At 45.9% G+C, this 27091-nt stretch overlaps 3 protein-coding genes across 3 annotated transcripts in view; 1 reads left to right on the top strand and 2 right to left on the bottom strand.

Annotated features, from left to right (window-relative positions):
- Window positions 1–6023: 6023 nt before the first annotated feature.
- On the bottom strand, window positions 6024–8171 carry LOC118109989 (cocaine- and amphetamine-regulated transcript protein). Its single transcript, XM_035157494.2, has 3 exons — window positions 7884–8171; window positions 6826–6909; window positions 6024–6738 (listed from the first exon to the last, which is right to left on the bottom strand). Exons 1-3 carry the CDS (start codon window positions 8061–8063, stop codon window positions 6631–6633), a joined length of 372 nt encoding a protein of 123 aa, XP_035013385.1. The 5' UTR covers window positions 8064–8171; the 3' UTR covers window positions 6024–6630.
- Window positions 8172–21405: 13234 nt separating this feature from the next.
- Window positions 21406–22893, bottom strand: cartl (cocaine- and amphetamine-regulated transcript-like). The gene is given in 4 exon segments (XM_035158801.2): window positions 21406–21716; window positions 22189–22266; window positions 22587–22752; window positions 22754–22893. Coding segments are annotated over 4 exon segments (477 nt in total). The 5' UTR covers window positions 22879–22893; the 3' UTR covers window positions 21406–21608.
- Window positions 22894–25697: 2804 nt separating this feature from the next.
- Window positions 25698–27091, top strand: part of LOC118105716 (ras GTPase-activating-like protein IQGAP1) — a 331334-nt gene continuing 329940 nt past the window's right edge. The window contains 1 exon segment of the mRNA XM_047340729.1: window positions 25698–25954. Coding sequence (XP_047196685.1) covers window positions 25909–25954 — 46 coding nt within the window. The 5' untranslated portion in view covers window positions 25698–25908.

The raw sequence follows: 27091 nt of genomic DNA, 5'->3' as shown, positions 1-27091 counted from the left end.
TTCCCCTCCTACCTCCTCACCTACTTCCTCCCTACTTCCTTCTACCTCCTCACCTACTTCATCCCTAGCCCCCTCCTACCTCCTCACCTACTTCATCCCCTACTTCCCTCCTACCTCCTCACCTACTTCATCCCTACTTCCTCCTACCTCCTCACCTACTTCCTCCCTACTTCCCTCCTACCTCCTCACCTCCTCTTCTCCCCCTACTTTCCCTCCTACCTCCTCTCACTTCATCCCCCTCCCCCTCCTACCTCCTCACCTGCTTCCCTCCTACCTCCTCACCTACTTCATCCCCTACTTCCCTCCTACCTCCTCACCTACTTCATCCCCTACTTCCTCCTACCTCCTCCCTCTTCATCCCCTACTCCTACTACCTCCTCACCTCTCCTCCTACTTCCTCCTACCTCCTCACCTACTTCCTCTCTCTCTCTCCTCTACCTACCTCCTACTTCCCCTCCTACCTCCTCCCTACTTCCTCCCCTACTTCCTCCTACCTCCTCACCTACTTCATCCCCTACCTTCCCCTCCTACCTCCTCCACCCTTCTCCCCTACTCCTGCCTCCTCACCTACTTCATCCCTACTTCCCTCCTACCTCCTCACCTACTTCATCCCCTACTTCCTCCTACCTCCTCACCTACTTCCTCCCTACTTCTCCCTACTCTCCTCCATTCTCTCATTTCTCCTACCTCTCACTCCCATTCTCCTACTTCCTCCCACTTCCTCACCTACTTATCCCCTACTTCCTCTCCTACCTCCTCAATTTTCCATTCTCCTACCTCTCACCTACTATCCCCATTTCTCCTACTCCTCCTCACCTACTTCCTCCCCTACTTTCCCTCCTACCTCCTCACCTACTATCCCCTACTTCCTCCTACTCCTCCTCACCTCACTTCCTCCTACCTCCCTACTCTACTTATCCCTACTTCCTCCTACCTCCTCACCTACTTCATCCCCTACTTCCTCCTACCTCCTCACCCATTCCTCCCTACTTCCCTCCTACCTCCTCACCTACTTCCTATCTACCTCTCCCTACTTCCCTCTTTCTCCACCTCTCACCCATTTCTCCCTACTTCTCCCTCCTACCTCCTTTATCCTCTTCTCTCCTACCTCCTCACCTACTTCATCCCTACTTCCCTCCTACCTCCTCACCTACTTCCTCCCTACTTCCCCTTCTACTCTCTCACCTATTTATCCCTTTACTTCTCCTACTCTCACCTACTATCCCCTTTCTCCTACCTCCTCACCTAATTCATCCCCTACTTCCTCTACCTCCTCACCCCATTCTCCCCATTTCCTCCTACCTCCTCACCCATTTCCTCCTACTTCCTCCTACCTCCTCACCTACTTCCTCCCCATTTCCTCCTACCTCCTCACTTACTATCCCCTATTTCCTCCTACCTCCTCACCTACTTCCTCTCCCCATTCTCCTACCTCCTCACCTACTTCATCCCTACTTCCTCCTACTCACCTTCTCCCCATTCTCCTACCTCACCATTTATCCTCAATTCCTCATTCCTACCTCCTCACCTACTTCATCCCCATTTCCCCTCCTACTCTCACCTACTTCTCCCCATTTCTCCTACCTCTCACTCCACTTATCCTCATTCTCCTACCTCACCTACTTCATCCCCTACTTCCCTTCCTACTTTACACACTGATTTTGTCTCATGAGCAGAAACGTGATTATTTCTTTATTACAACACGAGACATCCCTTGATGGACGGACACTTCATCAAGTGACAGATGTTTCAGAATAAATACTCAATTTGAATGAAACAGCTGGAATCATAATGATCTTTAAGAGTTGCTAGATGTCTCACATGATGAGACAAGTTGTGATGAGTCACAGTTTGTCCTTCATGTCTTGAACCCACAGACATTTTCCTCCATTTCCTCCACTGAAATATTAACCAAGTTCACAGCTTCTCTGGGAAACAGGACGGGAGAAGGTGTTTGTTCAGTTTAAAAGCACAAACTGTCACGTCCTCAGGTCCACACACACACACACACACCACACACACACACACACACACACACACTCACACACACACACACTCACACACACACCACACACACACATACTTCACACACACACACTCACACTTCACACACACACACACACACACACACACACTCACACACACTCACACACACACACACACACACGCTCTGTATTATTGATGACAGCTGACAGACGTCGGATCACAGAAACCACAGCGATGACGCAGACGACTGAACTGAAACATCGAGTCAAGTCAAATAAAATCAGAATCAAACTTTAGATCTTTAAACTTTGAAATTCGTTTGTTTTCAATCCAGGAGATGATTGAATTAACGAGACGTTTTAGACAATTTAAGAAAATTGATCTCAAACCTTCCAACATCAGGTTGCAATTGTTTAATATAACTGTATTTTTATAGTTTCCATAGTTATTTTAATTGTAATTTCTCAAATAAATGTATTTTCTTTGGCATTTTAAGGCGGTAAACTCATGTTTTCAGGTAAATTGTGAACTTCTTTATTAGTAGTTGTTGTGTAATTGAAGTGGATGTGATTGATACATGATAAATAAAGTTTGTTTTCACACATGATTCTAACTCTGTGGAGACGAGAACAGTTCAGTGACGACATAATGTGAATTTACAGAAAAATATCATACATCAGTGACTTTAGTCTAAAACCTATCATCAGTAAACTTAGAGCCAAGAAAAAAGTAGTTTCTCTATTAAGTGATTATAAAACCTGATCTGATCTTAAAGCTCAATAAACACAGAAGAAACTATTTTAATCTTGTGTCTTTTCTGAAAATGATCATGAAACATTCAAAGTATCTGCAGCCTTGGATTTAATAACTGATCATAAACTTGATTTGCTGCAGGAGGAAATTTCTTCTGACAAAACTGCCTCAGCTCAGATATATTAATGTAATAATAAGTGAAAAATATTCATAAAATAATGTTGACATTCAGTGAGCAGCTCACTGAGTTAATGTCTGAACTCTACGCGCCATAAGTCACATTAATGATGCTAATGATGAATGAATTACTACTCTGTCATTTAAAATCTGTTTTATATGGAAACTGACATGTTTAAGATTCTCGAGCCCGAATGAAGATTCATCCTGTCGGGTCGGGTTGGAGGATTTTACTGATTGATTGATTGGTTGGTTGATTGGTTGATTGATTGGTTGATTGATTGGTTGATTGGTTGATTGGTTGATTGATTGATTGATGTTGATTGATTGGTTGATTGGTTGATTGGTTGATTGGTTGATTGATTGGTTGGTTGATTAATTGGATGGTTGATTGGTTGATTGGTTGATTGATTGGTTGATTGGTTGAGTGATTGGTTGGTTGATTTGGATTGGTTGATTGGTTGGTTGGTTGATTGGTTGATTGGTTGGTTGGTTGGTTGGTTGGTTGATTGGTTGATTTATTGGTTGATTGGTTGATTGGTTGAGTGATTGGTTGTTGATTGGTTGATTGGTTGATTGGTTGATTGGTTGGTTGGTTGGTTGGTTGATTGGTTGATTGGTTGATTTATTGGTTGGTTGGTTGATTGGTTGATTGGTTGATTGATTGGTTGCTTGGTTGATTGGTTGATTGATTGGTTGATTGGTTGAGTGATTGGTTGGTTGATTGGTTGATTGGTTGGTTGATTGGTTGATTGGTTGGTTGGTTGATTGGTTGATTGGTTGATTGATTGGTTGATTGGTTGAGTGATTGGTTGATTGATTGGTTGATTGGTTGAGTGATTGGTTGGTTGGTTGGTTGATTGGTTGGTTGGTTGATTGGTTGATTGGTTGGTTGATTGGTTGATTGGTTGATTGGTTGGTTGGTTGATTGGTTGATTGGTTGAGTGATTGGTTGGTTGATTGGTTGATTGGTTGGTTGAGTGATTGGTTGGTTGATTGGTTGATTGGTTGAGTGATTGGTTGATATCAAGCTCCTCTCCTGTGGAATCATCTCCCACCTTCAGTTCTGGAGGCAGACACCATCTGTACGTTTAAGAGTAGGCTTCAAACCTTCCTTTTGATAAAGCTTATAGTTAGAGCCGGTCCAGGCTTGTCCTAGACCTGCTCTTAGTTAGGCTGCTATAGGTTTAGAAGGTCGGGGGACACATGACACACGGAGCTTCTCTTTCCAGCTTCTCCTTCCTCTTCTCAATCGTTATCACATCAAAGTAATTCATATCCCATCAATACATGTTACTGACTTGACTTCTTCCCCGGAGTCCCTTTGCCTCATCGTCCACAGATCCAGGGCCGCGGCTGTGGCCACATCATGGATTATGATCTGTGGATCGCGTATCAGAGATCGTAATTGTGGATCCAGTATGGTGGATTCTGTATCGTGTTGGCATCTGATCCTGATGATGGATCCTGATCGTGGTGGATCCTGATTGTGGACTATGATCACATCAAGTCTGCTTGATATATAATATTTCTCCTCAGATACTCGACCATTACTGACAATAATCCATCAGTTCATTGACCTTCAGCTACAAAGTGTTTATTCTAATCAAAGCTGTAAATACTCTGATCTCTCTGATGTTCTCTGTTCCACGGGACATCTGTTCACTTGTGTCCGTCCTGGGAGACGGGTCCTCACATGTGTCTCTGAGGTTTCTACCTTCTTTACCTGTTAAAGGTTTTAGTAGTTTGACTCTTGTTGAGGGTTAAGAACAGAGGACGTCTCACCTTGTTAAAGACCATGAGACAAACTGGGATTTGTGAATATGGGCTATACAAATATAATTTGATTGATTGGTTGATTGGTTGATTGGTTGATTGGTTGATTGGTTGGTTGATTGATTGGTTTTCTGGTTGGTTGATTGACTGATTGATGAAGAAGGATAAACCTGTGAAGTGGAAGTTATTTAATGTGTGTGTGTGTTCAGACTCTTTGTTTGACTCCATGCAGCAGTAAGTTGGTTTCAGTTGATTTCCTGTCTCACTCTCACAGTTTCTAACATCCAACCAGGTTCAGTGTTGATATGAGAGAAAGATTTCAGCTGCGTTGTTGACTCAGTGGATTTAAAATGTAACTATGTACCTATATCACTCATCTTAGTATATTGTTTGATTATGGTTTGCATGGTAATGAGTTCATTTATATTTCCTCTTATCCAGAGAAATCATCCAGCGACTGTGAACTTAATAAATGATCCATGTGTTTAAATGTGCAGCTCGGATAATTTCCTAAAGCTTAATGAGGATAAAACTAAAGATAAACGGCCCAAAATCCAAAAGAGAAGCGTTGTAAAATAATCTGTCAACTGAATCCTTGGATTAAATCAGAGGAGACAAGTCGTTTTATCTCAGACTCTGATCTGAGTTTCACATTAACGAGGAAACCAAACCTCATTTTTCATCTTAGAAACAAAGCAAAGGTTCGATCATTTATCATCAGAAGCTGAAAAGCTGATTCATGCCTTCATTTCTATTGGACTGGATTAATGCACTTTTTACAGCATCCAATAGAAAACACGAGAGATTCATTCAGAACTCTGCAGCTCGTTAACCAAGAGGAGAGAGAGAGCTGCTCTGCTCTGGTTGTTCCACACAGGATATATATATATATATATATATATATATATATAACCCTAACCCTAACCCCATATATATATATATATACAAACTGTACCTTCCGCCATTTTATTGAAAAATGTAGAATCTATAAATGAAAATGTTAGTTCCTGTTGTAGAGTTTAACTGATTGAATTGAAAACTTCTCTCTGTGTGTTTGTGCTGCAGCTACATTCATCTTTTATTACTGGACTGTGATTGGCTCCAAACAAGCTGTGATGTCATAAACATCAGTACCTGCCTTGAATTCAGACCTGAGGTGTGCACAGAGAAACGTGTGCACGTGTGATGCTCAAACTTTCAACTGAGGGTTGAACTAAACACAAAGACGTCTATTTTTGAGATGTGAGGCTCCCTGCTTGTTTTCTTATTATTCTTATATTTAGTTTTAAATCTGGATTCTCTGCTGTATGAATGTGACGCTCATAGTTTCATTGACTCTGCACATTTTATTTTCCCCCGCCCCAGGAGGTGTGACATCACAAATGAAATCATGACAGTAAAGTCAGGACGTGCACGTTATATAACTTGTTGTCTGTGCACGCGCCTGTTACATGAGTCAGGTTTAAAGAATATGCAGCGATGCCCTGATTTTACAAAACACCCTGATCCACAGTTTATTGTTGAGTCAGACACAAAACATCATGTAACGAACCGTCTTCTGTCCTGTTTGCATCATTCTGCTGTTCAGGCTTTTCACTGTGTACCTGGTCCTCAGGTTTACGGTGCATTGTGGGTAATTTCTTAGCTCCTACTACATCACAACATTGACCCTGTGCTTCTCAGACATAAAGTGTTTCTGAATATTTACACTGTGTGAATCCTCCTGTCTGTCTCTTAACATCTGTACAGACTGATCTGGGATATAATATATATTTTAAAGTATTTAATAAATATATATTTATCATAGAACTACTACAGTTGTCTGTGGGAGGCGTCAGTCACTCAGCTCAGCTGCATCATAAAAAAATATTACAGTTATTACAAAGGAACCGAGAGACACTTTTCTTTACTTTACATTACTACATTCAGATCCGAGGCTCATAAGCACTTCAGCAGGAAGAAGTTGCAGAACGCTCCTCGGGGGCAGTCGCACATCTTCCCAATCCGAGCTCCTTTCCTCACGGCACACTGCTCCCCCACATCACACTGAGAGAGAGACACTGGGATTAACTCTGAGATATACGATCAATGATTATCTATATCAATGATTATCTATAAATCAGTGATCTGTACCGTGGGGACTTGACCAAATTTCTTCTCCCACAGAGGAAGACGTTTCGCCTGAAGCTTCTCCAGAACTTCCTGCAGAGCTCCGAGCTGAAACACACACAAACAGCTGTCACTCTATATATACATCTCATATTATACACACATATATACATATAATCTCATATTATACACATATATATATATAATCTCATATTATACACACATGTATATATATATATATATATATATATATACATATAATCTCATATTATACACATATATATATAATCTCATATTATACACACATATATATATACATATAATCTCATATTATACACATATATATATAATCTCATGTTATACACACATATATATATATATATACATATAATCTCATATTATACACACATATATATATATATATACATATAATCTCATATTATACACACATATATATATACATATAATCTCATATTATACACATATATATATACATATAATCTCATATTACACAAACACACACACACATATATCATCTCATATTATACACATATATATACATATAATCTCATATTATACACATAAACATGCATATTATCTCATATTACACACACACATATGTATATATATATATAATCTCATAATATAAACGTATATATATATAGACATATCATTTCATATTACACACACATATATATATATATATATGATCTCATATTTATACATATATTTGATTTCTCTCTACATATATAATATATGTATAATATGTAATATCATGAACTGCATATAAACATATAATCTTACAACACAAAGAACATTCATGTGTTCAGTGTTGGTGAATTACTTCAACTAAAAACTCTTTGAACATGAAGATGAGGAATATTTACTGTTTATGTCAATATTTAATATTGATATGATTTCATTTCTAACAAAGTGGAAGATTTGTCCTTAAACGTCACATGTTTCTGTTCATTACAACAATCCAAAGCAGAAACTAATTCAAAGTAAAGAGTATAATTGGTGAGATACAGAAGAAACGAAGCGTGCACGGTGTGTACGCGTGCACGGAGACCGGCTCTTACCAGCTGCTTCTCGCTGGTCAGGTTCGGACCTTTGGGGTAGAAGTCCCGCAGAGCTCTGGGGCTCAGGTCCTCGGAACTCTCCATCTCTGCGGATCCAGCGGTGCCGGACACGAGCAGCAGTGCGCACAGGAGCGCGCTCAGCAGCCTGGAGCTGTGCATGGTGGTGACGCGCGGCTGCATGTGGTTCGATCCCGGATCAGATTGAGGCTCCGCCGCTGCAGACAGCTTTTATCTGGTGGCTCCACCTGATGTTTGTCCTGCTGCTCATGCGTGGAACCCGCAGTGAGTCATCGGGACCAGTTGCTGCAAACTGCGCCTGATTCACAGTCAACAACAACGGCTCTGCTGAAGTAATGGATTACTCGTTACTGGCTCAAGTTTGAATAACTCATGTTAGATTGAATCCTTGTATTTCCAGCCTCAGAGGAGAAGTTGAAGAACTTTGTTCCGTGTTCAAGCAGCTGTAGTGAATCTTTATTACCAGTATTAGTTCTGCTGTAAATGATGATGTTAAATCTTCTTCTGTGTGAAATCAGCAGCGACGCCTCGTTGAACTCACATTAAGAAGCTGATGTATTTAAATCAGTGGTGGAAGAAACCAGGTGATTTGTTAAACTGCTGAATTCTTTTTAATTATTTTACATGATGTGAAGAAAACTTTTGATGATCCACATTCACACAGTTCATCTAAACACCTGAAACCAGAGAAACCCACAGTGACACACTGAGAACATGTGAACTCCACACACGGCAGAACCAGGATTCAAACCAACAACCCTCTTGCTGTGTGTGGACACTATTGGTAGTATAATATCAGAGTTATGTCTGAAATCACGAGAGTTTACAGACGTCTCCTCTTGATGCTGAGTTCCAGCTTCACAGCCTGGATGAGAGGTTGAGATGTTCGGCCCATTCAGACGGAGGAAGCTTTGTGCTGCAGGCTGCATGACTCATGTCTCTTTTAATGACTTTAACATTTCATCACCAACCAGTCGTTCTCCTCCTGCGTCTCCAGCTCTTTATAGTTTCTGTTCACTTCTGATTCTGATTCTTTGCTCTGGTGCTTCTGCTGAAACGTTGATGACGTGAGGTGATTGAAGAACCTTTCAGCAGAACCGATGATATTTAGCTTTAGTTCTACGCTTCATGTGGAACATAGGCCTCAGAATGGTGTTATGTATAATATATATATAGAATATCAAAGCAGCTTCAGCAGCTTCTCTCTGATTGTTTCTGTTAGTTGCTGCAGGTTTTTATAAAGCATCACGATGACAAACTTCTCTGATTCGACAGAAACATGATCAAAAGCTGCAGATTTCATTTAGTTTATAAAACTAGTGACCAACCAGAGGGAAGAGGAACCTGTCACTTTTCTGATGGAAAGATTTTATGAACTCTTTTTACTTTTACTTGTTACTTTGTTACCATGTTTGTTGTCTTGTTTCCTGTTTTATTTTGAAACTCACATCTGTTTCAGGTCACTTCCTCCATGTTTCCTGTCTTCTCACTCACCTGAGTTTCCTCCTGTGTTCGTTCGTCTTGTTCCCTCGAGCTCCGTCATCTCTTCACCTCCTCGTGTTCCACTGGGATCTAAACCTATAGATTCAGATCCACAGGTTTAGACCCTAAGATTTAGCTCAATAGGTTTAGAACCCAGAAGAACTCTGGAGCAGATCTGGATCAACAGGTGGATCCAGGATTTCTCTACAGGTTCATGACTACGAGCCTCTCAAACATTGTTGTTCACATTTATTTCATTGTAAAACATCACTCCTGTCCCTCCTCTTCCTCCTGTCCCTCCTCTTCCTCCTGTTCCTCCTCTTCCTCCTGTCCCTCCTGTCCCTCCTCTTCCTCCTGTCCCTCCTCTTCCTCCTGTCCCTCCTCTTCCTCCTGTCCCTCCTGTCCCTCCTCTTCCTCCTGTTCCTCCTGTCCCTCCTCTTCCTCTTGTCCCTCCTCTTCCTCTTGTCCCTCCTCTTCCTCCTGTCCCTCCTGTTCCTCCTGTCCCTCCTGTCCCTCCTCTTCCTCCTGTCCCTCCTGTCCCTCCTCTTCCTCCTGTCCCTCCTCTTCCTCTTGTCCCTCCTCTTCCTCCTGTCCCTCCTGTTCCTCCCTCCTCCTTCCTGTCCCTCCTCTTCCTCTTGTCCCTCTTCCTCTTGTCCCTCCTCTTCCTCCTGTCCCTCCTCTTCCTCCCTTCTCCTGTTCCTCCTGTCCTCCTCTTCCTCCTGTCCCTCTTTCTTCCTCTTGTCTCTCCTCTTCCTCCTGTCCCTCCTCTTCCTCTTGTCCCTCTTCCTCCTGTCCCTCCTCTTCCTCCTGTTCCTCCTGTCCCTCCTCTTCCTTTTCCTCCTGTTCCTCCTGTCCTCCTGTCCCTCCTCTTCCTCCTGTTCCTCCTGTCCCTCCTCTTCCTCTTGTCCTCTTCTTCTTTCCTCTGTTCCTCCTCTTCTCTCTCCTGTCCCTCCTCTTTCTTGTCCTCCTCTTCCTCTTGTCCCTTCTTCTCCCTCTTCCTCCTGTCCCTCCTCTTCCTCCTGTTCCTCCTGTCCCTCCTCTTCCTCCTGTTCCTCTCTTTCCTGTCCCTCCTCTTCCTCCTGTTCCTCCTGTCCCTCCTCTTCCTCTTGTCCCTCCTCTTCCTCTTGTCCCTCCTCTTCCTCCTGTCCCTCCTCTTCCTCCTGTCCCTCCTGTTCCTCCTGTCCCTCCTCTTCCTCTTGTCCCTCCTCTTCCTCCTGTCCCTCCTCTTCCTCCTGTCCCTCTGTCCCTCCTCTTCCTCTTGTCCCTCCTCTTCCTCTGTCCCTCCTGTCTCTTGTCCCTCCTCTTCTTGTTCTCTTCTCCTCTTCCTCCTGTCCCTCCTGTCCCTCCTGTTCCTCCTGTTCCTCTCTTCCTCCTTTCCTCCTCTTCCTCCTGTCCCTCCTGTTCCTCCTTTTCCTCCTCTTCCTCCTGTCCCTCCTGTCCCTCCTGTTCCTCCTGTCCCTCCTGTCCCTCCTCTTCCTCCTGTTCCTCCTGTCCCTCCTGTTCCTCCTGTCCCTCCTCTTCCTCTTGTCCCTCCTCTAACTCCTGTCCCTCCTGTTCCTCCTGTCCCTCCTCTTCCTCCTGTCCCTCCTGTCCCTCCTCTTCCTCTTGTCCCTCCTCTTCCTCCTGTCCCTCCTGTTCCTCCTGTCCCTCCTCTTCCTCTTGTCCCTCCTCTTCCTCTTGTCCCTCCTCTTCCTCCTGTCCCTCCTGTCCCTCCTGTCCCTCCTGTCCCTCCTGTCCCTCCTCTTCCTCCTGTTCCTCCTGTCCCTCCTCTTCCTCCTGTCCCTCCTCTTCCTCCTGTCCCTCCTGTTCCTCCTGTCCCTCCTCTTCCTCCTGTCCTCCTCTTCCTCCTGTCCCTCCTGTCCCTCCTCTTCCTCTTGTCCCTCCTCTTCCTCCTGTCCCTCCTGTTCCTCCTGTCCCTCCTCTTCCTCTTGTCCCTCCTCTTCCTCTTGTCCCTCCTCTTCCTCCTGTCCCTCCTGTTCCTCCTCTTCCTCCTCTTCCTCCTGTTCCTCCTCTTCCTCCTGTCCCTCCTGTTCCTCCTTTTCCTCCTCTTCCTCCTGTCCCTCCTGTCCCTCCTGTCCCTCCTGTCCCTCCTGTCCCTCCTGTCCCTCCTCTTCCTCCTGTTCCTCCTGTTCCTCCTCTTCCTCCTGTCCCTCCTCTTCCTCTTGTCCCTCCTCTTCCTCCTGTCCCTCCTGTTCCTCCTGTCCCTCCTCTTCCTCCTGTTCCTCCTGTCCCTCCTCTTCCTCTTGTCCCTCCTCTTCCTCCTGTTCCTCCTGTCCCTCCTCTTCCTCCTGTCCCTCCTGTTCCTCCTGTCCCTCCTCTTCCTCTTGTCCCTCCTCTTCCTCCTGTCCCTCCTGTCCCTCCTCTTCCTCCTGTCCCTCCTGTCCCTCCTCTTCCTCCTGTCCCTCCTGTTCCTCCTGTCCCTCCTCTTCCTCTTGTCCCTCCTCTTCCTCTTGTCCTCCTCTTCCTCCTGTCCCTCCTGTCCCTCCTGTTCCTCCTGTTCCTCCTCTTCCTCCTGTTCCTCCTCTTCCTCCTGTCCCTCCTGTTCCTCCTTTTCCTCCTGTTCCTCCTGTCCCTCCTGTCCCTCCTGTTCCTCCTGTCCCTCCTGTCCCTCCTCTTCCTCCTGTTCCTCCTGTCCCTCCTCTTCCTCCTGTCCCTCCTCTTCCTCCTGTCCCTCCTCTTCCTCCTGTCCCTCCTGTTCCTCCTGCCTCCTCTTCCTCCTGTCCCTCCTCTTCCTCCTGTCCCTCCTGTCCCTCCTCTTCCTCTTGTTCCTCCTCTTCCTCCTGTCCCTCCTGTTCCTCCTGTCCCTCCTCTTCCTCTTGTCCCTCCTCTTCCTCCTGTCCCTCCTCTTCCTCCTGTCCCTCCTCTTCCTCCTGTCCCTCCTGTCCCTCCTCTTCCTCCTGTTCCTCCTGTCCCTCCTCTTCCTCCTGTCCCTCTCTTCCCTCCTGTCCCTCCTGTTCCTCCTGTCCCTCCTCTTCCTCTTGTCCCTCCTCTTCCTCTTGTCCCTCCTGTTCCTCCTGTCCCTCCTCTTCCTCCTGTCCCTCCTGTCCCTCCTCTTCCTCTTGTCCCTCCTCTTCCTCTTGTCCCTCCTCTTCCTCCTGTCCCTCCTGTCCCTCCTCTTCCTCTTGTCCCTCCTCTTCCTCCTGTCCCTCCTGTTCCTCCTGTCCCTCCTCTTCCTCTTGTCCCTCCTCTTCCTCCTGTCCCTCCTCTTCCTCCTGTTCCTCCTGTTCCTCCTCTTCCTCCTGTTCCTCCTCTTCCTCCTGTCCCTCCTGTTCCTCCTTTTCCCTCCTGTTCCTCCTGTCCCTCCTGTCCCTCCTGTTCCTCCTGTCCCTCCTGTCCCTCCTCTTCCTCCTGTTCCTCCTGTCCCTCCTCTTCCTCCTGTCCCTCCTCTTCCTCCTGTCCCTCCTCTTCCTCCTGTCCCTCCTGTTCCTCCTGTCCCTCCTCTTCCTCCTGTCCCTCCTCTTCCTCCTGTCCCTCCTGTCCCTCCTCTTCCTCCTGTCCCTCCTCTTCCTCCTGTCCCTCCTGTTCCTCCTGTCCCTCCTCTTCCTCTTGTCCCTCCTCTTCCTCTTGTCCCTCCTCTTCCTCCTGTCCTCCTGTTCCTCCTGTTCCTCCTCTTCCTCCTGTTCCTCCTCTTCCTCCTGTCCCTCCTGTTCCTCCTTTTCCTCCTCTTCCTCCTGTCCCTCCTGTCCCTCCTGTCCCTCCTGTTCCTCCTGTCCCTCCTGTCCCTCCTCTTCCTCCTGTTCCTCCTGTTCCTCCTCTTCCTCCTGTCCCTCCTCTCCTCTTGTCCTCCTCTTCCTCCTGTCCCTCCTGTTCCTCCTGTCCCTCCTCTTCCTCCTGTTCCTCCTGTCCCTCCTCTTCCTCTTGTCCCTCCTCTTCCTCCTGTCCCTCCTGTCCCTCCTCTTCCTCCTGTCCTCCCTGTCCCTCCTCTTCCTCCTGTCCCTCCTGTTCCTCCTGTCCCTCCTCTTCCTCTTGTCCCTCCTCTTCCTCCTGTCCCTCCTGTCCCTCCTCTTCCTCCTGTCCCTCCTGTCCCTCCTCTTCCTCCTGTCCCTCCTGTTCCTCCTCTCCCTCCTGTTCCTCCTGTCCCTCCTGTTCCTCCTCTTCCTCCTGTCCCTCCTCTTCCTCCTGTTCCTCCTGTCCCTCCTGTTCCTCCTGTCCCTCCTCTTCCTCCTGTCCTTCTGTTCCTCTGTCCTCCTGTTCCTCTCCTCCTGTTCCTCTGTCCCTCCTCTTCCTCCTGTCCTCCTGTCCTCCTGTTCCTCCTGTCCCTCCTCTTCCCTCTGCCCTGTTCCTTCCTCCTCTTCCTCCTGTTCCTCCTGTCCCTCCTGTTCCTCCTGTCCCTCCTCTTCCTCCTGTCCCTCCTGTTCCTCCTGTCCCTCCTGTCCCTCCTCTTCCTCCTGTCCCTCCTCTTGCTCCTGTTCCTCCTGTTCCTCCTGTCCCTCCTGTCCCTCCTCTTCCTCCTGTCCCTCCTCTTCCTCCTGTCCCTCCTGTTCCTCCTGTTCCTCCTGTTCCTCCTGTCCCTCCTGTTCCTCCGGTTCCTCCTGTTCCTCCTGTCCCTCCTGTTCCTCCAGTTCCTCCTGTTCCTCCTGTCCCTCCTCTTCCTCCGTTCCTCCTGTTCCTCCTGTCCCTCCTGTTCCTCCTGTCCCTCCTGTTCCTCCTGTTCCTCCTGTTCCTCCTGTCCTCCTGTCCCTCCTCTTCCTCCTGTCCCTCCTGTTCCTCCTGTTCCTCCTGTCCCTCCTGTTCCTCCTGTCCCTCCTGTTCCTCCTGTCCCTCCTCTCCCTCCTGTTCCTCCTGTCCCTCCTCTCCCTCCTGTCCCTCCTCTTCCTCCGGTTCCTCCTGTCCCTCCTGTTCCTCCTGTTCCTCCTGTCCCTCCTGTTCCTCCTGTTCCTCCTGTTCCTCCTGTTCCTCCTGTTCCTCCTGTCCCTCCTCTTCCTCCGGTTCCTCCTGTCCCTCCTGTTCCTCCTGTCCCTCCTGTTCCTCCTGTCCCTCCTGTCCCTCCCTTCCTCCAGTTCCTCCTGTCCCTACTCTTCCTCCTGTCCTCCTGTTCCTCCTGTCCCTCCTGTTCCTCCTGTTCCTCCTCTCCCTCCTGTTCCTCCTGTCCCTCCTCTTCCTCCTGTCCCTCCTCTTCCTCCGGTTCCTCCTGTCCCTCCTGTTCCTCCTGTTCCTCCTGTCCCTCCTCTTCCTCCTGTCCCTCCTGTCCCTCCCCTTCCTCCGGTTCCTCCTGTCCCTACTCTTCCTCCTGTTCCTCCTGTTCCCCTCTCTCCTCCTGTTCCTCCTGTCCCTCCTCTTCCTCCTGTCCCTCCTCTTCCTCCGTTCCTCCTGTCCCTCCTGTTCCTCCTGTTCCTCCTGTCCCTCCTGTTCCTCCTGTCCCTCCTGTTCCTCCTGTTCCTCCTGTCCCTCCTGTTCCTCCTGTTCCTCCTGTCCCTCCTCTTCCTCCGGTTCCTCCTGTCCCTCTGTTCCTCCTGTCCTCCTGTTCCTCCTGTCCCTCCTGTCCTCCTGTCCCTCCTGTCCCTCCCCTTCCTCCGGTTCCTCCAGTCCCTACTCTTCCTCCTGTTCCTCCTGTCCCTCCTGTCCCTCCCCTTCCTCCGGTTCCTCCTGTTCCTCCGGTTCCTCCTGTCCCTCCTGTTCCTCCTGTCCCTCCCCTTCCTCCTGTTCCTCCTGTTCCTCCTGTTCCTCCTGTCCCTCCTGTCCCTCCTGTTCCTCCTGTCCCTCCTCTTCCCCGGTTCCTCCTGTCCCTCCTGTTCCTCCTGTCCCTCCTGTTCCTCCTGTCCCTCCTGTTCCTCCTGTCCCTCCTCTTCCTCCGGTTCCTCCTGTCCCTCCCCTTCCTCCAGTTCCTCCTGTCCCTCCTGTTCCTCCTCTTCCTCCTCTTCCTCCTGTTCCTCCTGTCCCTCCTCTTCCTCCTGTCCCTCCTGTTCCTCCTGTCCCTCCTGTTCCTCCTGTCCCTCCTCTTCCTCCGGTTCCTCCTGTCCCTCCTGTTCCTCCTGTCCTCCTGTTCCTCCTGTCCCTCCTCTTCCTCCTGTTCCTCCTGTCCCTCCTGTTCCTCCTGTCCCTCCTGTTCCTCCTCTTCCTCCTCTTCCTCCTGTCCCTCCTGTCCCTCCTCTTCCTCCTGTCCCTCCTGTTCCTCCTGTCCCTCCTGTTCCTCCTGTCCCTCCTCTTCCTCCGGTTCCTCCTGTCCCTCCTCTTCCTCCGGTTCCTCCTGCTCCTCCTGTTCCTCCGGTTCCTCCTGTTCCTCCTGTCCCTCCTCTTCCTCCTGTCCCTCCTCTTCCTCCTGTCCCTCCTCTTCCTCCGGTTCCTCCTGTCCCTCCTGTTCCTCCTGTCCCCCTTCCTCCGTTCCTCCTGTTCCTCCTGTCCTCTCCCTCCTGTTCCTCCTGTCCCTCCTCTTCCTCCGGTTCCTCCTGTTCCTCCGGTTCCTCCTGTCCCTCCTCTTCCTCCTTCCTCGGTTCTCCTGTTCCTCCGGTTCCTCCTGTTCCTCTTCTCTCTCCCTTCTCCCTGTCTCCTGTTGTCCTCCTTGTCTTCTCCGGGCCCCTCCTCTTCCTCTGTCCTTCTTTCTCCGTTCTCCTGTCCTCCTCTTCCTCTTCCTCTTCCGTTTGCCCTCCTGTTCTCTGTCCTCCCCTTCTCCTGTTCCTCCTGTTCCTCCTGCCCTCCTGTCCTCCTGTTCCTCCTGTCCCTCCTCTCCCTCCTGTTCCTCCTGTCCCTCCTCTTCCTCCGGTTCCTCCTGCTCCTCCTGTCCTGCACCTCCTCTAACCCGAGCCTCCAAAAGGCTGAAGATAATGCGTCTGCTTAGTTAACCCAACGTTTCAAAGAGAGAAACATAAACATCTGAAGGTGAAATGACTTTAGATTCTGCAGTAGAATCTTTTAAAGGATTATTAATATGAACTTATTCTTCTTATTGTATATTTCTTATCTTCCATACGATGATAAGATTCATCTCCGATGCATCTTCACTCTGCTCCTGTTCCCTCGCTGCAGTTTGAGCTTGCAGATTTATGAGGGAGAGAATCTGTGAATTACTCAGATCACCTCCTGGAAACTCCTCATATGGAGGTTTGAGGAGGAGGAGGAGGAGGAGGAGGAGGAGAACATGAGAGCATCACGTCAGAGATATTCTGGATTTATCTCCTCCGCTCTTCGATATCAATATGTCCTCGCTGCCGTCTGATTGGTCTACACACGGCGAAGCAGCCAACTTTCACAGTGAGGACCAATCAGGGCGGAGAGTTAATTCCAGCTGTGACTCATCACTAATTGCTGCAGCTGGGGTCTCACCAGTCGTCAGATTGAAATAAGATCGTGATTAATGAGCATCGTTATTGTCCTGGAGTCAGACAACGTAATGAAAATCACGTGAGTCAAACTGTCTCTTTGAGTTCAGACTCGTCATCAGTGAGTCATGTGCACGGCTTCACCACATAAACATGCACTTTTAATAAAGTTAGTTAATGATCTGAAATTATTCTTCACATTTACTCATTTTATACGATCGCACATTAATACTTTGTCCTTTCAGGGTCAAAGTGGATCAGTGACATCACTGTTCATCGATCCACTTTAAAATAACAAATATTCACGTCATTAAAAAACACTTTAAATGAAGCTCAGCAAGTATCAAACCATTTACATTATTAAAGATGGACGACAGATCCCTGCTCACACACTGATCAGCTATCGGACTGATTCAGTGACTCGTGACCTGGAACAGATCCAATCGGACAGGAGGACATCAGGTCGTCTGACAGCCACATGTTCATGTGTGTAGCTCTTTAAACTCCACGTTAACGCAGTGAAGCAGCAGCTGACGACCTCCTGTCACATCGGATCCGTCAGAGGAGATCCTGACTTCAACCTGCATCATCAACACGTGTGGAGGAAGCTCCTGTTTCAGACCTGTGTGGGTGGAGCAGATGATTAATGCAAAGGCTCCCTGGTCTCCAGCATGAAATCATAATGCTCCGTTCCTACAGGACTGAGGACACAGGATGTTTGAGCGTGGGCGGTCTCTGGCTGTCATGGTGCAGAACGTTCTGAGCATGGAAAACTTTGATATTTACAATGAATGCTTCATCTTTTATGAGAAACGAACATTTAAGAGACGAGACCTAATAAAGACACTGAATAATAAAGTCTTCGTGAGGAACAGTACCTCACTCCTCCCTTTTCTTTTCAACCCTCAGGACAACGCTCAGATTCAGTGGATCGGTAAATAACACGGAGAAGATCCCTGGTGTGCGTCACTGTGAGCTAATGAAAGGTTGTGGGTTCGGGACCTTTCTGCTTCTGTCGCCAACACACCAACACTTGTCTTTAAATAATCCTCAGTGTTCTTCTCTAATTACACACAATACATCCACAGACACCTTGGAGTCTGCAGCAATAATGAGAATAACCCTCATCTGTGTGTGTGTGTGTGTGTGTGTGTGTGTGTGTGTGTGTGTGTGTGTGTGTGTGTGTGTGTGTGTGTGTGTGTGTCATCTCTACTCTGTGTGTGTGACATGATAACAATAAATAGATCAACTCATGACATCATTAGAAATGTTAAAAACATGTCCGCCTACTTTATGTCATTTCATTCACAAAAAGACAAAAGGACAAAGTTTGTCTTCATGTGAAAAGTTGAGACAATATTCAGAGAATCAAAGAGTCGAACTCACATGTGAGCTGAGGTCAACAGGTTTTCATTTCTACTCTTCATCATCAGATTCCCCAGAGGATGAATCTCCTCATAAACAGTGAAATCCACTGAAGTGATGAAGTGATGAAGCTTCATGAACTTTTCTCTTCATACACAAACTACAGTCAATAAGTATAAGTGAGGAAACATCGCCATCTGCTGGAGGCGACTGCAGAGCTACAGCGTGGTGTCGGAAACTACAACACACTTTTACTATATTTCTATTAAATCAGTTTATTCTGAGGCATTTGGTGAAGGAGGCATCTAAGTTTGTGTTTTCCATATATATATATATATATATATATATATATATATATATATGATTTAACACATGAAGGAACATGACATGTTTCTGTTAATTCTCCAAAGTCAAACTGATTTGTTTCCATGAGCTTTCACACAGAAAATCCAGTTTGTGTGAAAGCTTCAGATTAACATCTGGGTGGTGACGTCAGGGTCACGTTGTGTTTCCTCCCTGCAGGTCGATGACGTCCAGATATAATATAATATATATATATATACTATTAAATATTAAACAGAATATTTGTACTGGCAGTGATGTGCTCTGATATTATCAATGATAGGTCTACGTATGAAATATCCCACAGAACTGTGAAGAGAATAACAGAGAAAGGAAGTGTTGATTTGACGGAGTCAGTCTCAGCTGTCAATCATCACGTCTCCTCCTGTTGTTACATCATCAAATAACTGATTCAAACCAAACTGATCAGAAACTTGAACAAACATCAGAGAGATGAGAACGACCTGAAATGACAGAAACATCTTTACAAACATTTATTTCATTTGTTTTATTTTTGTAGTTTGGTCCATGTCCCATCTGCTAACATGGAGGAGGCCTGACCTTTACTGTAGCCAGCCACTAGGGGGCGATTTAAATGATTTGGCTTCATTTTTGGTAGTTGTCATGTCGTCCATCTTTATTAACAGTCTGTGGGTCTGACACGTACTTTATGATGATTAATAATCACTAATGTGAGTTTAATTTTGACTGATACACAAAGATTTATTATCATTGTTATTATTATGAATTATTCATCCTTTAATTGACTTTAATCAAATGAAGTGAGGAACTGGCTCGGTATCACAAATGTTATGATTCAATTCAGAGTTTCTTTTTCTTTTTTTTTAAATATGATCCTTAATAATAAAGCTAAAAAATGTTCAATTAAATAAGATGCAACAAATCATTGAATGTCCAGTAAAGAAAAGTCATTACTGCAAATGTGTGTATTTGCCATTCAACATGGTGCAGTATGTTTATGATGTATTGCTTTAATGTAATGAAGTTATTATTGGGCTCATGTTTATTGAACCTGCTCATCAGTGCATGAACTTTAATGACTTTATTGAATTTGACGTCTTTTCTGCAACAGGCACAGAAAGAAACAGCTTGAGTCAACAGTGACTTTTCATCCCTATCGAGCAGTTTTATTACCAAACGAGGGAAACACAGTTTGTCTCTGTTCCCTGAAGCCAAGAGCAGCCGAGGGACCTTTAAACCAGCTGCTCCGTCTTTTACGGTCCTGAGGATTAAGAACTAATGAAACCACGTTAATGCTGCAGGACACAAGTCTCTGCTCTGCATCTCAGCATCGATACACGTATCTGTATTATTGGGATTAAACCTGGGTTTTGTCCTTTACTTTCATTTGATGGAGGTGAAAGTTTAACAAAAGCTCTGTGAATGAGGAACATTCATTACAAACATGCAGCAGTCAAAAGGCCTGTTTAATAAAAGAGTTTCTCACCACGTGGTTTTTAGTGCAGGTCCAGAAACATCTAGTTTTCCTGCTTCAGTGTGTTTATATGTTTTTAATTAATACCGAGCATGTTTCAGGAACCAGGAAGTAAAATCCCTGATGTTTGGTTTCTCACCTCGAAGCTGATTCATCACATTTCATTGATTTAACAACTCATCAAATCTACAGGAGTAAATCATTTGGACTGTGACCTCAAGCAATTCAGAGATTTTATTAACAACCGTTTGAAAATGAAGCTCAGTGCAGATTGTCTCGTTCAGCTCATTGTTTTTCAGCTCGTTCCTTTTCCTCCACCTGTTTTCTGTTTGTCACTCTTCACACATTCAGACCATCAGTGACACAGCCGCTGCTCGAACACACATCATCAGTGTTTTCCTCATTATTCAACATTATCAAATTAAAGCTGCTGATTGATGCACTTTCCATCTCTCACAGATTTTCATCTAAACGATGAACAGATAGTTTTGTCTGTGGTTTCATGAGGATGAAGAAAACATCATCAGAACTGAACTGTGAAACTATGTCTGTGTGCAACTCTGTGCAGGCGGCTGTCAACTCCTCTGACTTTAAATGTGAATACATGGAACATAAAAGATCAGAGGAGAGCAGGTTCTGTGATATCAGAGCATAATGAGTAACTATTTATTCTACAGTGGACTGATCATCAAAGCGACGTTGTCTGAGGAACGTTGTTGTTTGAGGAACGTTGTGTGAAGGCGTTGTTGTTTGAGGAACGTTGTTGTTGTTTGAGGAACGTTGTTGTCTGAGGAGCGTTGTTGTTTGAGGAACGTTGTTGTTTGAGGAGCGTTGTGTGAAGGCGTTGTTGTTTGAGGAACGTTGTTGTTTGAGGAACGTTGTTGTTTGAGGAACGTTGTTGTTTGAGGAACGTTGTTGTTTGAGGAACGTTGTTGTTTGAGGAACGTTGTTGTTTGAGGAACGTTGTTGTTTGAGGAACGTTGTTGTTTGAGGAACGTTGTTGTTTGAGGAACGTTGTTGTTTGAGGAACGTTGTTGTTTGAGGAACGTTGTTGTTTGAGGAACGTTGTTGTTTGAGGAACGTTGTTGTTTGAGGAACGTTGTTGTGCGACACACGAGTGTCACTATGAAAAGCTGCTATTTGCTCAGACTTGTGGTTCCAGCTGAACACACTTCCTGTTGTATTGTGTTATACTAAGAAACACAACCTGTGTGTGAACTGACGAGAAACAGTCGAAGCTACAAGTCTCATTATGTGAAGGTGTTTGAATGTGTGATAGAAAAATAAGGAACATGTCGATACTGTTTCTGTGAATGGGAAGTTAGTTAACTGCTCAGAGATTTAAAACAAACGTCAGTTTTCATCATCAGTGATCTTTGCTGCAGGTTTTCAATTCAAATCTCTTTTATTCAGACAAAAGAAAGAAAGAATCTCCTGTAAAATCCCACATGGACAGAAAACCTCCAGTCAACATGTTGGTTCATGGATTTATTTTTACAGGAGCAAATTTTAATTAAATCATGTCCCTCTAATTTAACACCAACCACAAAACATAACCCTGATTAACTGTGAGTAAACTGTGAGTTAATAAAAGAACAAATAGTTGTGTTGACAAGTCTGTTTATTGAACATGAAACATTTACATGCAGATCATCATCATCAGCGACTTCCCGTATCCCACGGCAACAGCTGCCACAACATCAGCAAGGACAAAAAGAAATGATGAGGCTACACATGATGAGACTCAGGATAGTTTCTCCTGCAGAAGTGATGGCGTGTGGAAAATAAAGAAAGTTCTTCTGGGGTTCAGATGCACTTGAGCAGGTAGGAGTTACAGTTTGCTCCTCGTCCACAGTCGCAGAGTTTCCCGATGCGAGGCCCAAACTTCATAGCACATCGGTCTCCCATCCCACACTGAGCAGAGGAGAGACATTCAAAGACAAATCTCATGCTAAGAAAACTACGTTACTAACTCAGACCTTTACTTAAATTATTATCCTTTGCTTTAATTGTTTTCATTTTCTCTGAATTATTCAGATTCATTCTGACCAAAGTGAATGAGGGAGAGAAGTAAATCACATTTTTCAGTGAAATAATTAAATCCAGTTCCTTATCTGGAGTTGAGCCTCACGGCCGGATTCCGTTTGGTTTCTGTGGGATTTATTTCCACTGAGGATTAAAAAGCTTGTGGAGCTTTTTCTCTTCTCTCTCAGTTAATTGTTGTTGGATCTTGATTAGTCTTTAATTACACTGAGCCAAAGTCTGTTGTTGCATTTTCTTCTTATCTTTTAATTAGTGTCTAACTGGTTTAATTAAACAGCAGTGGAGGGATGTAGGAAACATGAAGCAATGACAGAATTCTGTGTTCAGAGTGAAGCGACGTTACCAGAGGGATGATCCCTCGTTTCTCGTTGGAGGAAATGCGAGTGTGCATCCTGCCCAGCAGAGTCTCCAGAGCTTCCACCTGCACACACACATCAAGGCCTGAAGTTCCATCTGCTTCTAATGCTTCATTTATGATTGTATACATGTTATCAGTGCATTACTCTGTTTCCTATTTACTTAACCTGGAAAAACATTTATCTTATGAAATCCAAATCTAATCCAGAATATACACAGATTTATAAACTCATGTTTGCACTAAACAAACATTTCCAATCACTATGTAGTTAGAATTATATCCAGTAGCTTAGATTCTCACTCGTATGAAGAACTAACCACAGAACGTGGTTAGTTCTTCTACGTCTGTCAGACTAACCCGAACCCTTTAGATCTGATACTGACCAGGTCTCTGTCTGCAGCTGCTTCAGGTTTCTCCAAACCCAAATCCTCCACCGACACTTCCTGAGACGCCTGACCGTGACACATGATGCACATGAGGCTGAAGAAGAAGAAGAGGAGCAGCCAGCGGAGCGTCCCGGAGCGGTCCATGGAGGAGGAGGAGGTGACAGGAGGAGCTGGAGGAGCTGGAGGAGCAGAGGGTCTCAGCAGGTCCACAGGAGATTCTCCCTCCACCCACAGACCTGCTCCTGCTTATATGGAGCTGGAGAGCCCCGCCCAACAAACACTGCACCATTCACATGAAGGAGATGGATGAGTGCAGCAGCAACACTGACGATATATATAATATACTGTATAATATACTATATGATTTATATAAATACATGCAGCACGTTGGTCACAGTTTGTTCTTCTGCTGCTGTAAAAGTTTAAAAGTCCAGAAATCTTAAATGTGATTCAGTTCCACACCTGCAGACAGGTGAGGTGACAGGTCACGTGACTCGGGTCACATGACTCCGGTCACATGACTCAGGTCACATTGTAGATGAGGAACCATGTTGAGCAGATGACTCAGATATTAATGGAACATAAAGAGATGCAGATGAGTTTAACTGTTAAAGGTTGAAACACAGAAAACAGCTGATGCCTGTGATACTCTCCAGTCGGTAATTCACATCCTCACGTTAATGTCTTCATTCATTAATCAGTTCCTATAATATCTTTTTATATAGACTTTATATACAAGTATTTAATTATTAAAGCTGTTAATAACTTGATGATCCCACAGGAAACAGATTCGTCCCCGAGGAGACAAACACGAGATTCAACTGTTTCACAGCTTCAGCATTTATTGATTTACATTATAGCCTGAGGAGGCACTGTGGGTGTGTGTGTGTGTGTTACTGTGTGTGTGTGTGTGTGTTACTGTGTGTGTGTGTGTGTGTGTGTGTTACTGTGTGTGTGTGTGTGTGTGTGTGTGTTACTGTGTGTGTGTGTGTGTGTGTGTGTGTGTGTGCTGTGTGTGTGTGTGTGTGTGTGTTACTGTGTGTGTGTGTGTGTGTGTGTGTTACTGTGTGTTACTGTGTGTGTGTGTGTGTGTGTGTGTGTGTTACTGTGTGTGTGTGTGTGTGTTACTGTGTGTGTGTGTGGGTGTTACTGTGTGTGTGTGTTACTGTGTGTGTGTGTTACTGTGTGTGCGTGTTACTGTGTGTGTGTGTGTGTGTGTTACTGTGTGTGTGTGTGTGTGTGTGTGTGTGTTGCTGTGTGTGTGTTACTGTGTGTGTGTGTGTGTGTGTTACTGTGTGTGTGTGTTACTGTGTGTGTGTTACTGTGTGTGTGTGTGTTACACTGTGTGTGTGTGTGTGTTACTGTGTGTGTGTGTGTGTTACTGTGTGTGTGTTACTGTGTGTGTGTGTGTGTGTGTTACTGTGTGTGTGTGTGTGTGTTACTGTGTGTGTGTGTGTGTGTTACTGTGTGTCGTGTTACTGTGTGTGTTACTGTGTGTGTGTGTGTGTTGCTGTGTGTGTGTGTGTTACTGTGTGTGTGTGTGTGTGTTACTGTGTGTGTGTGTGTTACTGTGTGTGTGTGCTGTGTGTGTGTTACTGTGTGTGTGTGTGTTACTGTGTGTGTGTGTTACTGTGTGTTTGTGTGTGTGTGTGTGTGTGTGTGTGTGTGTGTGGTGTGTGTGTGTGTGTGTGTGTAGGTGTTACTGTGTGTGTGTGTGTTACTCACTGAGTCATTTGAATGGAATTCGTTCATCATTACAACTGCAGCAAAAACAAATCTTCTGTATCGCCCCCTGGTGTCTGGCTGCAGTATAGATCATAAACCTCCTCCTCCATGTTAGCAGATGGGACATGGACCAAACTAACAAATCAAAGGAGACGTTAAATAAAAGTTTGTAAAGATGTTTCTGTCATTTCAGGTCGTTCTTCTCTCACTGATGTTTGTTCAAGTGTTTCTGATTTGATTGATTAGTTATTGATGATGTAAGAACAGGCTGAGACGTGATGATTGACAGCTGAGACGTGATGATTGACAGCTGAGACTGACAGCAGACTCTGGCTCCTTGTGATGTCATCAACACCAGATGGCAGCGTTCCTATCTGGGACATGTTGGCTTCAGTTCTGTGGTCACACATACAACACAGAACCAACATGAGGAAAACATATTCTTCAAACGTTTTGAGATAGTTTATCATCTTATTTTAGAAATAAATGTATTGATAAAGTTTCTGAGGTTTTATTTCCCTTGTGTCTCAGTCTATGGAGGAAATGATGTCATGTTTAATCAGCTGTTGTCAGAATCACAGACTAAAGGAGTAAATATGACCACTGATGGTGTTAGTGTATAATACTGAACTAATAAACTAACACGTCAAAAAAACACCGACGCTCAGAGAAGATGAAAAACTGTGACTTCTCCAGAAGTTCTCTTCAGCTGTCATCGTGATCACCAGTGTTAGGTTGACATCTCCGCTTCCACAGGTTCAGACTCACAGAGGTTAAACCTTCAGTCGGTCAGAAGTGAAGAAGCTGAAACGTCCTCTGAAGACACCGAGATGACGACTGAGAATCAACACAGACTCAAGGACGATTATTAACTCCAAATGAAACTTAGTAAAGTTCACACCTGAAAGAACCAACTTCAATCAAACTGCACCAAATCCCATTCACTCATAAATATCAGTTTGTATTTATGACTCATAATATAAACGTATAAAACTGGTTTAGAGATAAATCTCCAGGTCAGGAATTCACTTCAGACGGAATAGGAACCTGTGACGGGAGCGTGTGGACCAGCGCTGCTGCAGATGTTCCTGGATCCTGATGTTTCCCTTCTGATGGTTCACAGCCGTCGTCTCTTCTGTGCAAACCTTCAATCGTCTTTATTGTTTTAAAATGAAAATAAACGAATGAAGAATATTTCAGCTGCTAACATTTGGTTGAATGAAACTGTGAGGTCACACAATGAATGTATGAATTTATCATTTCTCTTGGCACCGTGAAGGGCCAGGAGCCCATGTGGGGCCCCTCAGGGCCCCCCAGGGCCCTGCAGCGCCCCGAGCAGGCAGCAGGGGGCGCAGCGGCCGCAGAGTCCGCTTCCTTGAACGCAGACTTGTGGATCAGAGGAACACACCCAGTGACATCAGGAGGTCTGAAGGAGAACGTCTCTCTGAGCAGCAGCAGGAACCGGAGGAGCCGCAGCTCGGACCCGTTTCTGTCCCTTTCACACGGTTTCAGCTCCGCGTCCACGAGCCACACGCTCCGGGACCGTGCGTCAAAGTGCGTGAAGCGGAACGAGGACGCGCAGAGACGCAGGAGGATGTCAGCTTCAGAGGAGACGGACGGGCTCCGGCCCAGATACGGCTGTAAGTTCACTTCTCTCCCTTTCACACTCCGGGTCCACTTCTGTCCACACGGGATGATCCGGATCAGGGTCCGCTTCTGATCCGGATCCTCCCGACGAGCCACAAGTGCAGAAAAGAGCAGAAAAGTTTAGACGTGAGACAGCACGAGTCCAGCCTCATTATGACTTCCGCCTTCTCTACCAGAGATTGAGAGGAGGAAGAGGACGAAGAGGAAGAGGAAGAGGCCCGAGACACTCAGTTAATGCAGCTGTACTCAGCTGCTTGTCCGCTGGGATCTTTATATCAAGGGAGTTTAAGTTGAGATCAGGATTTACCTGCTGCTGATCCACAGTCAGATCTCACCTGACAGGAAACAGGACCCCCCTGCACCAGTCAGGAGCAGAAACCGGCATCAAACCTGTGACGTCTTCAGTGAAACTCTGTCATCTACAGACAAAGAGCTGCTGCGTCCACTTTACATGTTATAAAGATATGAAGTCATCAGAGAGACAGAGACAGAGAGAGACAGACAGAGACAGACAGAGAGAAACAGAGACAGACAGACAGGCAGGCAGACAGGACAGACAGACAGAGAGACAGACAGAGACAGACAGAGAGACAGACAGAGAGAAACAGAGACAGAGAGACAGACAGAGACAGAGAGACAGAGAGAGACAGGCAACAGAGAGACAGACAGAACGACAGAGAGAAACAGAGACAGACAGAAAGAAACAGAGACAGACAGACAGAGAGACAGAACGACAGAGAGGGCACAGACAAGACAGACGAGAAAACAGAGACAGACAGACAGGCAGGCAGACAGACAGACAGACAGAGAGAGGCAGGCAGACAGAGAGACAGACAGAGACAGACAGGCAGACAGAGAGACAGACAGAGAGAGACAGACAGACAGACAGAGAGACAGAGACAGACAGACAGACAGACAGAGAGAAACAGAGAGCAGACAGACAGACAGAGACAGACAGACAGACAAAGAGACAGAGACAGAGAGACAGACACAGACAGAGAGACAGACACAGACAGAGAGACAGAGAGACAGACAGACAGACAGACAGACAGAGAGAGAGAGACACAGACAGAGAGACAGACACAGACAGAGAGACAGAGAGACAGACAGAGAGAAACAGAGAGACGGAC

The sequence above is a fragment of the Hippoglossus stenolepis genome, chromosome 1, assembly GCF_022539355.2.
Source record: "Hippoglossus stenolepis isolate QCI-W04-F060 chromosome 1, HSTE1.2, whole genome shotgun sequence".
Lineage (NCBI taxonomy): Eukaryota > Metazoa > Chordata > Actinopteri > Pleuronectiformes > Pleuronectidae > Hippoglossus > Hippoglossus stenolepis.
Note: the sequence above shows the minus strand (reverse complement) of the source record. Positions and strands in the feature narration are given on the sequence as shown.

Coding starts and splice junctions, on each gene's coding strand:
- LOC118109989 (XM_035157494.2), bottom strand. CDS start 8,063: ATGCAGCCGCGCGTCACCACCATGCACAGCTCCAGGCTGCTGAGCGCG. Junction 6,910..7,883: donor TGACCAGCGAGAAGCAGCTG/GTAAGAGCCGGT, acceptor TGTGTGTTTCAG/CTCGGAGCTCTGCAGGAAGT. Junction 6,739..6,825: donor AATTTGGTCAAGTCCCCACG/GTACAGATCACT, acceptor TCTCTCTCTCAG/TGTGATGTGGGGGAGCAGTG.